This window comes from Xiphophorus maculatus, chromosome 3, assembly GCF_002775205.1.
Source record: "Xiphophorus maculatus strain JP 163 A chromosome 3, X_maculatus-5.0-male, whole genome shotgun sequence".
Classification (NCBI taxonomy): Eukaryota; Metazoa; Chordata; class Actinopteri; order Cyprinodontiformes; family Poeciliidae; genus Xiphophorus; species Xiphophorus maculatus.
The window spans coordinates 25,421,609-25,436,053 of NC_036445.1; the positions used below are offsets into that span (position 1 = coordinate 25,421,609).

At 41.5% G+C, this 14,445-nt stretch overlaps 1 protein-coding gene across 6 annotated transcripts in view; it reads right to left on the minus strand.

The window, feature by feature from the left end:
- Positions 1–5,600: 5,600 nt before the first annotated feature.
- znf516 (zinc finger protein 516) overlaps positions 5,601–14,445 on the minus strand; it is a 58,052-nt gene continuing 49,207 nt past the window's right edge. For 5 of the 6 annotated variants that reach the window (XM_023330669.1, XM_023330668.1, XM_023330671.1 and 2 more), the window contains one exon: positions 5,601–9,517. In XM_023330669.1, the coding sequence (XP_023186437.1) occupies positions 9,330–9,517 (188 nt within the window). In that variant the 3' untranslated portion in view covers positions 5,601–9,329. Of the gene's footprint in view, positions 9,518–12,678; positions 12,750–14,445 lie in introns of all 6 variants that reach the window. The other variant, XM_023330672.1, reaches the window with a different exon arrangement.

Below are 14,445 nucleotides of genomic sequence, written 5' to 3' on the forward strand. Positions count from 1 at the left end.
TACCTCACTCATGTCGATTCCATACTGATACCGATATCGATATTTTTGATTGATCCACTCACGTAGGTCTATCACAATAAGCAATAAATCAATCACATGGTAAATTAAAATGAGATTGATCATTTAAAGTAGGACAGCAATTGTTAGAGATGCTTCACTTTAATATTTTTGAAAAGCCGGCATTTTGAAAAACACTGCAAATATTTGTGCGAAGTAGTTAGTTTGCACTAAGTTCCTAATTCCCACTTTTTCCTGTTTACCCTATCTAAGATTAATTAATATTTTTTAGATGCAATTTTAGTTACATTCTAGTTAATCCATTTTAATTATTGTTGTTTTGTCATTTTATTTGGGAGTTTTAAAATGTTTTCCAGTTCCAGTGTTAGACATTCTTTAGAAATTATTAATTTTTTATATCTTTGAGTGGGTATTCTTGCGTTTATACCACTACTATTATTCCTTTAGTTGAAAACGGTCTGAAAATGACATCATCATCGTTTCTCGCGATAATTTCTGGGACGTTTTATCGTCCAGCAAAACTCGGACATTGTGACAGGCCTTCGCCCACCTCTAGCGAACAATGCAGCAAGTCGATGTAAAGCCCCACAAAAACCCATGTCATGTAACCCACTGCGATGGATAGATTAACCTCAGTGTGCCACAGGGGCCTTTGCATTCCTGTCCACATTGTTCCAAAGGCAGCCGGTGGTCTTTGGGAATATCCTGGTTTTATTTTTATTCTTTTCTTCTTCTTTTTTTTGCTGCTCTCTTTCTGTCCTCTGTGGCTACAGTTGACTGTGCGAGAGTAAATAACATTTGATATGCATAAACAGCCCCTTCCTATTCATTACTGTCAGAGCGTTGGAGTGCAGGAGGCGGAGGTCAGCATGTGAAGGTCCTCCTCAGGCAGGAGGAACGCCTGTGGTAGCTGTCACTCCTCCTCCCTCCCACCTCCACCACCACGGCTCAGCCCCGCTCCCCCCCGAGCCCTCTCGCCTCCTCCCCTTCCCCTCTTCCTCCCTCCCTCCCCTATTAGCACAGGCTCCAGGTCATAACCTTTCCGTGGCATTTTGCGATTCCACAACCCTTTGATTAGTGAAATATTTACATATCTCACAGTGGAGAGGGCGTTCTTGTGTCGCAGACACTTGAAGTGTTGTAAATGTGTTTGGCCTTTTGCCTGAGAAATGCGGAGGAGTCAGACTCTCTGGTGGTAGCTGTAGTCGGGGCTGATATGTGCCCTAGTGTGTTTTAAGTATACTTACTCCAAACTGCCATCCTGCACGTACAAGTGCCATTTGGTCCTCTCAACGCGGATCTGGACCTTTCTTTAAAAAAAAAAAAAGAAAAACGAAAAAGAGAGAGCATTCAGGAAGCCATTCGAGAGGAATAGCGCTCCCTGGTGGCAGATTGAGATCAGGCCCTCTGACTTGGACAGTGCAGTGAACTACAGAGCTAAGAGAAGGGTTGTGAAGATTTAAACAGGACTTGATCTGACTAGAGAAAGTAGAGAAATACATAAGGAGCATAGCTCAAGATTTTTTAAACCAGGCTCTTTCAAAAGATTATGAGTAGTAAAATTCACCTTCACTAGAAATTTTTAGTTTGGTTTAGTTTTAGTATCAGCTGTTAAGTGCCAAGGTCAAAATAAAAAAATTAAAAATGTGATTTTTAATTTTAAAAAGTCAGGGCACCACCTGTTTATAAGAAATTCATAGCAGCTCTGTAAGATGCAGCATTATTTTATGAATGCCATCCTGGTCATGAGGTATTATGATGATATATGGATGATACTTCAACGTCCAGTTAAAATACATCATTCATCATCGTTGAATGCTAGTAACATTCTCCTGAACCTCCAAGAAAAACATGGAACAAATAAACTTAGAATAATTGTAAAGAGGGGCAAAGACAAACATGAGGAACTGATAAAGCAACACATTAGCATCAGTTTACCATGTGTCAGAACCAAAGTGTGCTATGAGGAGTTGGGAAGGAACAACTGTCGCCAAGTGTGCAAAAACCATTTTCCCAATACAAAGAAGGTAGCCTGGTGAAAACCAACCCCTCGCTCTATATGCTTTGCTTCGAAGATTGCGGTGAAAGGTGAGTATGGATATTCAAGATGGCGGAACAAAACTTGTACGGTAACCAGCTTCACAGTCAGCTGAACATAGTTAGTGTGTAAGAGATTTCTGGTCGGAATGCCTCTCGCATGAACAGCAAAAATACTTGTTATTTTGGGGTTCAATTTCCTGACTCGCATACTGAATCACTAAGGTCAAGAGTTAAAGGTTTATTTAGTAGAATATTCACAGGGAATGAGAAATGGAATTAAGTTGAGTTTCTTTCCAGGAGCCAGGAATGATCACGTCTGGAGAAGGAGAGGCATGTTTTTGGAGCTCTAGTGGGCAAGGTGAGTCTGATGATATTGTCAGAGATGGGTTGCTTACGAAGAGGGAAGGTAGTTAATAGCTCAGGTTGCTAATCGAACCTGAGCTAGTCAAAGGCTATCCTGTATAAACTGTCTAAACTGTTTTCCAAATAGCTTAGATAAAATGTTGGTGTCTGAAATATTTCATCATCACAAGAGTGGCAGCTACTACCCACTACAAATATAAATTGGAAAATAATTCCCCAAGTAGTACCAATTAGTACTAGTTAAAAAAACAGAAACTCTAAACCTGTTCTTAAAAAGTCTTCAAAATTCCCTCTGTTTCGGGAAAACCGATGCCCCCTGTGGTTATACCTGCAAAACAAGACTTCCTCTAAGAGCAGCAGCTTTCTTTTATGACACATAAAAAAGTCACACTATAGTGTTTTCTAATGTACCTATCCATCAGCTAAGAGTCAGCCTGGAGTTTGGCGTATTTTTCCGCCTCAGTCAGTCATCCAGTCAGTCAGCGTCTCTCTGCTGGGTGACAGAAAGAAGAGATGTCAGCGAACAGGTTTTTTCCAGGGAGCTCAGGGCCTTCACGTCTGCCTTCGCAGTGACTGATGAGGTCTGGGAAGAGTGACGGGCAGCTGCAGTCTGTTCTCAGCCCACGGGGCCCTGCCTGGCATTAACGCGGTGTGCCATGTTCTCAGAGGGAACCTGTCATTCAGGCGTCACTCAAACCGACAGGCACGCCGCGCGCACACAGAGGCAAGAACATGAAAGGGACTGGCAAAGTAGCAGCCGATCCCCAGGTGGTCGCTCAGAGCTGAAGGTTGTGAGTTTCTTATCATCGTTGCTGGGCAGCCCGACTTCGGCTGGAGGGTCACACACGGACATGAAGGTGGCGGCGAGGCCTGGACGGACATCAAAGTCGGGGTCCGTCGGTCGTGTCACCGCGGTATGAAAGGGAGCGGCTGCTTGCGGTGTGGTTCAGGTTTGATCTGTTTTCAACTCGCCGTGGATCAGCAACACTCGCACTGCGAGTAATTATCAAAGTTGCTCCGTGTTTTTAAAGACATCAAAACACATGCAGGAATGGGTCGGGGTAGAAGGGTTTGATGATCAACACATGCTTCACCAAAGTAGTCATGTACCTTGAACATTCTGCGATATGACAACCTCAAAGTTCAATGCAGTTTATTGACAATCTTGACTAGACCAAAAATTAAATTTATACAAATTTAAAAAATTAAAAACGTCTTCTTTTAATAAATACTTTTTCCTTGTAAGTCCATTTAGATTTGTCTATCTAGAGACGGAAATATCCGTCCATCCATTTGTCCGTTATCCGCTGTTTAATCCAGGATCATGTCTTGGGGCAGCAGCCTAGGTAGAGAGGCCGAGACTTCCCTCTTTCCAGACACTTGGGTCAGCTCCTCTGGGGGAATACCAGAGCGTCCCAAGGTCACCCATGAAATACAGTCACTCTTGCACGTGCTAAGTCTTACTCCGAATCTCCTCCCAATGGGATGTGTCTGGAGTGCCTCACCTGGATCATCCCAAGCATATGATCAAGTTGCCTGAACTGGCTCCTCTTGAAGTGGAGCATCAGGCATCCTGTGAAAGAAACTCGTATCGGCTGCTTGTATTCAAGATCTCTGTATTTTAGTCACAACCCAGAGCTGATAACAAGAGATAAGGGTAGAGACATACATCGACTGGTAAATGGAGTTGCTGCTTTACCTTTCTGCCCAGCTCTCTCTTCTCTACGACAGACCGGTACAGCTCTTGTGTCATTACACCAATCCACCTATCGAGCTCTCACTTCATTTTTCTCTCATTTGTGAACAAGATCCAGAGATACTTAAACTCCTCCACTTTGGGCAGGATCTCATCCCCAACCGAGAGGAGGCACTCTACCCTTTTCTGACTCAAGACCAAGGTCTTAGATTTGGAGGCGCTCATTTTCATCCTGCCTGCTTCACATTCAACTTGAACTGCTCCAGTGAAAGTTAGAGATCACAGTGTAATGAAGCCAACGGAACCACATCATCTGCAAAAATCAGACACCTGTTCCTCTGGCTCAAAACGACTCCCCTCAACACGTTTGCTGTCCACAAGGGTTACGAACAGAATCGTTGACAAAGGGCTGGAGATGTTTGCCTGTTATTCTTTGCAAAACAGCTGAAGCTCAATCAGGCTGAATGGATAAGCATCTACTGTATGTACATCAATTGTTAAGTCTTGCCATTACAACACACCAGTATTCTTTGATCTAAATGATGTCTTTGTTTCAGGTTGTCCTGTAGACTTTCCCAGTCTAAAGTTCTTTACAGTCTAACAGATTTTCTACGTACCGGACATGTACATAGTAAAAGTCATATTCCCATCAGCTCCAACTAGCTACCTATGCCTGCTGAACTAAACCAGAGCCACACTATGATGCTGCCACCACCATGTTTCACTGTGGAGATTATGTGTTCAGGGTGATAAGTGTTTTAGGTGTGGCAATTTTAGTCACTGGCCAAATATATATATATATATATATACTGCTCAAAAAAAATAAAGGGAACACTCAAATAACACATCCTAGATCTGAATGAAAGAAATATTCTCATTGAATACTTTGTTCTGTACAAAGTTCCATTTGCACAACAGCAGGTGAAATTGATTGTCAATCAGTGTTGCTTCCTAAGTGGACAGTTTGATTTCACAGAAGTTTGATTTACTTGGAGTTATATTGTGTTGTTTAAGTGTTCCCTTTATTTTTTTGAGCAGTGTATATTGGTCTCAAGTTCCCAATGGAAACATTCAATCCCAGGCATAGAAATGTATACTTTTGTGTTACTTATGTTATTTTTCTGCTTAGTTAAATTGTAAGGAGGCACAAATAAAACACACGATTTTTTTTTATCTCGTCTCGCTACTGTCCTCTCATACTAGTTTTGATAAATATATAAACTCATCACTGGTCCTTTAAATTATTTTATGAGAACATAAGTATTCACTCATCCTGATTTTGAATTGAAAATAAACAGATACAATTTGACGGGTTACTAAAATTAAATGCAGACTTGACATGGCCCAGCTGTTTGACGGAACCAAGAACAATAATCATGAAGGCTACTAAATATCAAACAGACAACGTGACTCGCTACAATTTGAGGAACTCCCTGAAATGACCGATTTAAAAAAAACAAAAAAACAAGGCAACCAGGCGCCATATTTGCGTATTGATCTTTATTGTGGACATGATGTTACATCTTTCTGAAACGATGTACAAAAGTGTAACAGAACTGAGAACGGCTCAGACGAGGTAGAGCTTTCACGACGGCTTGCTGGCTTCAAAAACAAAGCGAAAAAATCAAAACGAAACTACACAGTAGAAAAAAACCAACCTGGAAAAATCAAATGAAATCAAACGGCCCCCGTCTCGCTCCTGTCCTCTCATCGCTTTTGAAGTGATAATAAATACAGGTCTCAACCAAGTACATTTGGAATAATAATGTTTCCTAGGGTAAATTAATCATAGACCAAAACAAGTTATAAAAAAAAACAGCAATACAGACAAAAGAAACCACAATAAAATAGGCATGAAAATATATATATTTTTTTAAACAACCAAAAAGAAACACCTGCCAGTCCCTCTGGGGTGACTGCTTTGACTAGCTAATGAGTAAATTCTACAGTTTAGGGGAAATAAGCTCTAAAATGAAAAACGAAATGACAAAATTATTTTAAAAAAGCACAGTTGTAGCTAGCAATATCCATCTTTTCAAAGAGAACACACTAAAAAGCTGTGCTGTACAGCCTTCATGTGATAAATCTTTATTTCATTATTATTTTCTTCTAATCATTGGAATATCTGGAATCATTCTAATAAAAAAAAAAAAGCATCTATATCAAGAATGACAAGGAAGTTTGTTAGCCGGCACCAATTTTTAAAAAAAGAAGAAGAAAAAAAGAGGGAGACATTCTCAAAGAAATCTTAACTGTACGTGGAGACAAATGAAACTAGTTAAAGCGCTAACCTAGCCTAAGTGCACTAGTAATGCCATTTGGTTTCTACTGCTGCTTATAAAGGGTTTGGTAAAAGTGGGTTACAGATACACTTTGTTTTGTTTTTACACACACTCACTCCTGCTTTACAGTTTTCTAAGTCACACTTTGGAGTACAAACTCTGAGGAGTTAATCTTAAAGGGAATTCTGTACAACATTGGTATTAGTACTATACTACCCCCAAAGGCTAGAGGATCCATTTCAAGTATTTTAACTACCCACGCCTTCTGTACACGCACACAAACACACGCACGCATACACACACACACCCACGTGTGTATAAATTAGGCAAATTCAAGCACATGGCATTGTATGCATTACAAAAAAAGACAACCTACAAGCATGTAAAAAGTACTGCCGTCTTGAAACAAGAGTACAAAACGCCTTTTCGTTAGCTTTGCCGTTCAGATTTCTCAGTCCAGGAAGTCGGCTCTTAAAAAGTCTGGAGCTGCTTTCGCTTTTGTCGTTTCCTCGTTTCATCCAGGCATGCCTGATTTCAAGTGAGGGATTTTCTTTTGTTGTTGTTCTAAGGGTGAAAAGTGAGCAGAGCTAATGAGTTCAGCTTCATTGCGATAAACTTTTAACAGGCTTTCATTGCGAAGGAGGTAGGAGAGTGTAAAGAACATCGAGATGAAGATGCAGAAAATAGAAGGTTTGGAAAGGTGACAATCTAAACCCACACTAACCCCCGTTAAGGTTGTGACAGCTCTATGTCTCCGAGGGCTTCAAAATAAGCCTCCCCCCTCACCAACTCCGGATGTATATATCCCCAAAATCCCAAGAAATCTCATCTCCTGACCTCTGACCTCCTATCAGCAGAATACAGATCTAGACATCATCATTCACAGAACCGGACCCACAGCATTGGAGAGTGGCTCTGTTGTCTCTTCAAATCTTCCAACATGTTGTTACGGATTGGCCTGCTTATGTAAGTCCTCATTTCTCATGTTGACATATATATATATATATTTCCAATATTTTGCAAATGAGGCACGGTTGAAAGTAAAATTAAACAAAACACAGCTTATGTAGGGGTTGAATGGTACTGAGTTGTATCTACCGTAGAGATGCACTGAATGACCGGGACTGGCCTCCATCGTTCATCAGCAACAACAACACTCTTTGGTGTGGAAGTTGCTACCTAAGGAAGACGTTTCAAAGTAGGCTAGTTTCAGTATCAGTGAGGGCTTAAAGGTTTTGAAAGAGCATTCGGCCTTCGAACAGATGTGGGATACATATGGTGGAATCATTTGATCTTTGTTTTAGAATAAGAGTAACCTTGCACACAGTGTGACGTCCCCTCCGTTCCTTATTTGAGTAATCGATAACTAATCCCGCCAGGAAGGGTTAAAACATTTTTAATGCATGTACAAAATTGTGTAAATTGAAAATTTCACATGCATCTTTTCACCAATTGGTGCATCTCTAGTTTAACCGCTACAACAGAAATACCACGTTTCCTGAAATAACCAACGTTAAATGATTGAACTTTAATAGTTTTACCATAGAAAAACTATGGTGTTTCTTACAGCTTTCACTGATGGTTTGTTTTTAGATTGTTCTTCTCCCGTATTAGATATTTTCTGTCCAGTTTCTTTACTTTTGACATAAGCTTCACCTATTGTCACTACTTGTCACCTTCCCAGTATAACCAGGTTATGTCAGGTCTTATTCATAACCAGCAGATTAATCAACGCTACGTTTCTCCAAACTGACGGCGCAAATCACAAGATGAAAATGCGATTTGTTTTAAAACCCAGCATAACGTGATTATGACCATGATGTCATCACGTAGGTCGTTTTGCAGATCAATATGCAGAAAAGTCCAAGTGTATCTTGTAGGAGAGGTTATTTTTCAATAGTACCAATTTCTTCTTTCTTTTTTTTCCAAGTGCACATAAATAAATAAAATAAAATTTGGAGCCAACTCCTCCCTGCTATTCTTGACGTTGAAGCCTCGGCCTAATTTAGAGCCAGAAATTTTTTATGAACAGGTTATAAAGGAAAACTCAATGGACAATAAATGAATGGCCTTAAGAATGGGATGCTCATTTATATTGGTTATTAAAAACACATCTTTCCTTCTTTTTTTCTTAATGAGCACTTAAGCACACATCGCCTTTAGCGTTCTCGCTTTCTTCCTTTCTCATCCCGCCCCTCCCTGCAGCTTCTAAGTGGCGACTTGTGCTCCTCAGTTTCCCACAGTGAAGAAGTTGTGGTGAGCAGATTGTAATTTGTCCTCCTCTAAACTCGAATCCAGAGGGCTTCCTCTTCTGCTGTCCATTTGTCCATACTCATGTACAACGAAGCCAAAAAGCGAGCGCCTGAGGGACAATGGTGGCCATCAAGTACTTCCACTGTTTTTGATTAAACCAGCTCCATATGAGTTGACTTTTTGTGTCTTTATAGACACTTGACTTGTTTCTTTAAGGCTGCACCTCAAACACGAAAGCAAGAGATGGATCTTAATTCTGACAGCAACAACAACAACAAAAAAAGATTCAGGAATGTTTGAAATGACACAAGCATTCATGTCCAAAAGATGACCGAAACGTTGCAAAGGATTTCAAATTTGTTGAGTCCAGCTGAGAAGACACTTAAGATTTTTCAATCTTCATTTGCTCACAATAAGCTTGTACGTCTTTTCATGTCGTCGTCAGAATTTTTTTTTTCCGATTCATGTTTTTTTTTTTTTTTTAATGTAATTTTACATATCTTGGCAGGCCTTTTCGCAAAAGCAAAAAAAAACATTAAGAAATCCTAAAAGAACCTTCATTCCTCCAGAATTACGAGTCAATCGAGAGTGTAGGTTCGGATTTTGGGTTTCAGTTTCAGGAGTCGTCTGTGCCGAGGCTGCGGTCCAGTTAATCACAGTAAGGTCTGTCGTCGGCGTCATTGCAGATTTGGTACGTGTTTGGCCGCCGCTGGTTTCCGCTCCTCCTGGCTCAGGGACGAGCTCCTCGCGTCGGGGTACTGGCTGTTGTCGAAAGGCATGTGGTGGACGCTCTGCACGTGCGTCTTTAGGTTCCCTTTCTGAGATGCTCGGTATGGGCAGAGCTGGCAGCAGAATGGCCTTTCCCCTGGAGAACAAACACAGGCAGACAACAGGTCAGGTGCAAGCCACGTGCGACGGCGTACAGCAGGAGCGGGAAAAGCTATGATACAGAGAGCAGCGAACGAAGCACAGCGACATGTTTGACGAATGAGGCGGCGGAATGTGACAACAAGCGACAGCAAACACAAGCGAATGTGAACGGATCCACGAGACGGCTCTGAAGTTGGAAAAGCGGAATGAAGCTTTCAAACACTTTTTCTGTACGTGTTTTTTTTTTTTTTTATTTGTAAATAATTGGCAATTAAACGCCGGTCCTCGTCTGCAAGCGCGAGAAAAATGTAGCAGCATTCTTTCAGCCTTCTTACCCACTGTGGGTAGCAACAGGTAGGGGCAACTTCGCGATCAGCTGAATATATAAAGTCACTCCAGCATCGATATGAAAGAACTTTAAATCGTGGAAAGTCTGTGATGAAAAATGTTAGAGCTTTTGAAGCCAAGGCGTCACAAAAAGAACAAATTCATCGAGAACTTACAGCACACAAAAAAAAATCTGAAATGTAAACACAACGATGTGTGAGCAATGGATATAAAAGTTAGCATACATTTCTTCAATACCTGTTGCTAATTTTAAATACTTGCACTGAATCTTTCTATGGTGGCACTTTAATGTGAGCATAATTTGTTTGCTCAAATAAAAACTTCTTCTATTTCTCGTTAGATTGTGACAATTATTCTGTTCCTGTTTTCATTATTTATATTGTTTTTCATTCACGTTGATGAAATATATACATTTTTTTACTTCTGATGTCAAAAGTGAACAAAATAATCCAACTTTTAGATGATTTAATTTTTTTGGTTGTGGTTTCTAAAACCACTCTTCAGTGGGCAAGTTGTTACTGTGAGAAGAAGAATCAAAGTTAGCAGAAACAGTTTAAACACTTCTGCCTGAACAGTTGTTCTTTTGTCTTCTTTCTACTTCACTCAATCACTGGGGCCGATGCATGCACCTTCCTCCCACACACACACATACACACACACACCCACAACCCTGTGCACTTTCTTCTAATTAGACTGACCTACAATGGCAAGGAAGCAAAAAAAAAAAAAAAAAAAGAAAAGGCAACACATGTGAGCAAAACAAATGAGAGTGCCATTTAATTGCACCTAATTATCATTTTGATAAATGGAAGAATATCAAGGTGGGAAAACAAATGGCCTCCCGCCGCCCCTCCCGCACCTTTCTCCCTGAAGAAGAAACAAGAAAATATGGCTGTTATCATACATCATCAGAAACGCAGCAGAAAGAAAAGAAATAGGGGGAAGGTGGGTGAGAGGGATAAAAACCAAAAAAAAATGGTGTAATTAATCACAAAAAAAACCATGGAAGAAAATAAAAATCGTCGCGGCAGAAGAGACGTGAGGGGAAAAGCGAGAACCTAAACGACATCGTCCTGGGAGGAAACATGGCTGACGGGACCGGTGCACTACATTATGCTAAAGGTTATCGTCGTCGTAAAGCAGCGTCAACAGTACATCTAATTGGACCCCTCTGCTGCGCCTGCTCCCATCACTCAGAGTGCGAGGTAAATCCGAGTCTGCGTGCGAGCTGTGTGATAAATGATGAGTCTTAGAACCCGGCTCTGTTTGAACGAGAAAAACAGAACCGATGTAGATCTTTTACCAACATGACTAACTCCAATAACATTCAGAACACCTAAGCGTTCAAGGAAATGTTCTATTGGATTTCTCACACTTATTTTGACATTCTTAGGAGTTTGCAAAAACAATGTAACTTATCTTTCGATGAATTTCAGATGAAAAGGTTTTATTTTTCTTTAATCGTGTTGAGTTTTTTTTTATACAAAAAACCAAAACAGTGGGACTGTAGAAAGTTTCAAAGGTTTGATTTTTTTTAGTAGATTCATAAAATTCTTCATTCTTAGCTCACGTGAAACCAAACGGATGGACAGAAACTCAGCTTTTCTAGATGGCAGGTGAGGCTTTCATGCCATGCACTGATACACATGCACACTAACTTGAGTGATCACTTTTGTGTCGTACATGTTTTTAAATTACGTTGTTTTTTACGGGCTCGCTAAGTTAGCAAATATCGGAATCGCGGTTTCTGTAAGACAAAGAAACTGCTGGTTGTTCTGTGGTCTCACTGTGGCTTGGTCATAACCAGGAAGTGGAACTGGCTAACACCAGCTTTTTGGACTGGAAAAATAATGTACGTTTATTGCAGCTATGATATTTTCAAAGACTTTTTGTAGATTATTGTCGCAAATTCTCCTCAAACTCCTTGTGGTCTTACTGGAGCTGAGGTGCCTGCTAAAGCTGCAGTATGTAACTTTTACAAAAGTATGTTTTGTTTTTGTTTGTTTTTCACAAAAAAAAAAAACAGTCACCATGACTATTGTGGTCTGTAAAAATGCACCTCTCCTGGTCAAAAACAACCAATCAGAGGAAGGTTGTAGCACTGTCAATCACTCCCGTGTACGCACTGCTCAACATGCTAATGGCGGAGAAACAAGTTATCGTTCCACAGAAACATATTGGGACTCCATACTCCTAAAACCTACAGAGTCAAGGGTAACAAAAACTCCATAGCAACCGTTTTTGAGGCTTTTCCAAATATATGTGAAGAGACTGAAATTTTTCTTCTGGTACAAGATGAGGTTATATGGTTACTGTTGTTGCAGTATTGCGATTTTCATTAACTGAAATGACTAAAACTGAAGCTAGTTATAGAATAAATGTTGAGAAGTCTCGTCATCTCAACGTACAGCGGAGAGAATCAAGCGCAGTACGAGCTTTTTCTACCAAAGCGAATAAGAACATTCTACAAATAAAATAAAACCAAAATTGTTATAATAAGCTGTTAGGCTGTTTCCCTGTGTGCAGAACACACACACACACGCCAGGTGTGATCCTGCTGTGTGTAGGGTGAGGATGCCAGGTGTGAATGCCAGGCAGCGAGGTCGCCACATGTGATGGTCACACACAAGCAAAGACAAATAAAAACAAAAAACAAAAAGGGGGCCAAACATGCACAGGACGTGAAACACACACATAAGCGCACACACACATGCAGGCAGGCAGGCATGCATGAGGTGAGACAGCGATAATGAGAGACATGCAGAAGCCGGATGACGGAGCCCAGTGATTAGCCATTGTGCCACATACTTGTTTGGGAGCTTCAGAAGCGGTGGTGTGAGCGTCAGTACCTCGGTGGAGTCCGTTATAATCAAACCCAACTGTGAGGGGGAGAAGGACAGAGGAAGAGGAGAAGAAGGAAGAGGAGGAGTGGGGTAGGGGCAAAGGAAGGAGGAGGAGGAGGGCATTTGGTTAAACGCTCTACCACACATGTGCCAAACTCAAGGCCCGGAGGCCAAATCCGGGCCACCGTAGCCTTCTATGTGGTCCTCTAGACTCCACAGGGACACGTAAACAGAAATCTTCACAATAACAGTCGTGTGCCTAAATATTGTTTTATCAATCAAGTCAGAGCAGTTTTTACCTGAATCCTGCCAAATGACATCAGTCAGTCCCTCCGCTTTTTTGCGACTCCACGATGTATCGCGGAAATTCCCGCAAAATCAACAGGTGGTGTGCTCTTTTATGCTGAGGTATAATTGTGCAGGTGGCAGAACTTTTTGCTTCTGCTACATTCACTTGATGTCAACTTACACTTCTCGATCAATGCGGCAAGTAACAAAAAATTACCGTCATCCATAAGCTTAAATATAGCAAATTTTCTTGCAAATACTTCAAAATCAGCAAGATAAAATCACAAAACCCTGGAGGGACTGATCAATGTGAAAAGATGATTAATATGATGAAGTACTTATGGTAAGTAGATGCAGCCATATTTGAAAGTTTGTTCAGTATCAATACATCCTGGCACAGTTTTTTGATAACATTTGGATCAGTGTTGCCAGATTGGACAGATTTTCACCATTCCAGTAGAATCCTGTTCTGGTTTAAATATAAGAAATAACAACCAAAAACGTTCTGAATTGTCACAAGTCTAAAAATGTAGCAAACCAATAGGACATGTAAGATTATATTTATGACTTTCTGAGTTTCAGTAGAGGTTGCCGTTGAGGTGATTTTTCTGATTGTTTGTTTGTTTGTTTTTGAGTCTAGTGGGTTTTACTTTGTGTTTAGACTGGAAAACATCAGTCAGATCTGGCAACCCCGACCCAAAATGAAAACGAGTTCGACACCCCGAGTTTCACCAGGTCCATACAAGCATTTACTTGTTCTTCTTCCCTTCCTCTCTCTGTTTCTCTCTGTCCCGTGTAAACACCACGGCCTTTTCACCGCCAGCGGCCCTCGTTAGCAGAGGGGATCTGGCGGCGACGGGCGACGATGGCGCTCGAAGACGGTGACGGAACCTGGCGGAGGCGAGTCGGTGATTTAATGTGACGCATGTTAATCGAGGGCCTTGGGGTGGCTGGCCTTTTCCCGCGCGTGCACGTCTGCGCCGAAGACGACTCTGGGTGACAACATTAATTACTGCCGCGGCGGAGTGTTCACAGACCCCTCCGCGTGGTCCGTGTGTGAGCAAGAGTCGGCGTGTGCGTGTGTGTGTTTACAGCGGGGCTTGAGGGGAAGCTCGGCGCTGCATCACTTACCATTTGGCCTCTGTCACTTAGAATCACTGGCTGTGCCACATATCATTCACACTCTCTGTAAAGAAGCTACTTATCTCCGTGTCGACCGCGATCACGGCCGGCCCGGCTGACGGACATGACAGGACAGGAGAGCGAGAGAGAGGAGGAGGCAGGAGACAGGCAGCAGCCGAGTGGCAGAAAGGAGGACAAAGAGAGAGAACGTGAGGAAAAGAAGGGGAGAAGGAGATAAACTGCAGAGGAGATGAATAAGAAAAGGTAGAAGGAGGAATGCACAGCTATGAAAGCGTATTCATACACTTTGACCTGCTTCTTG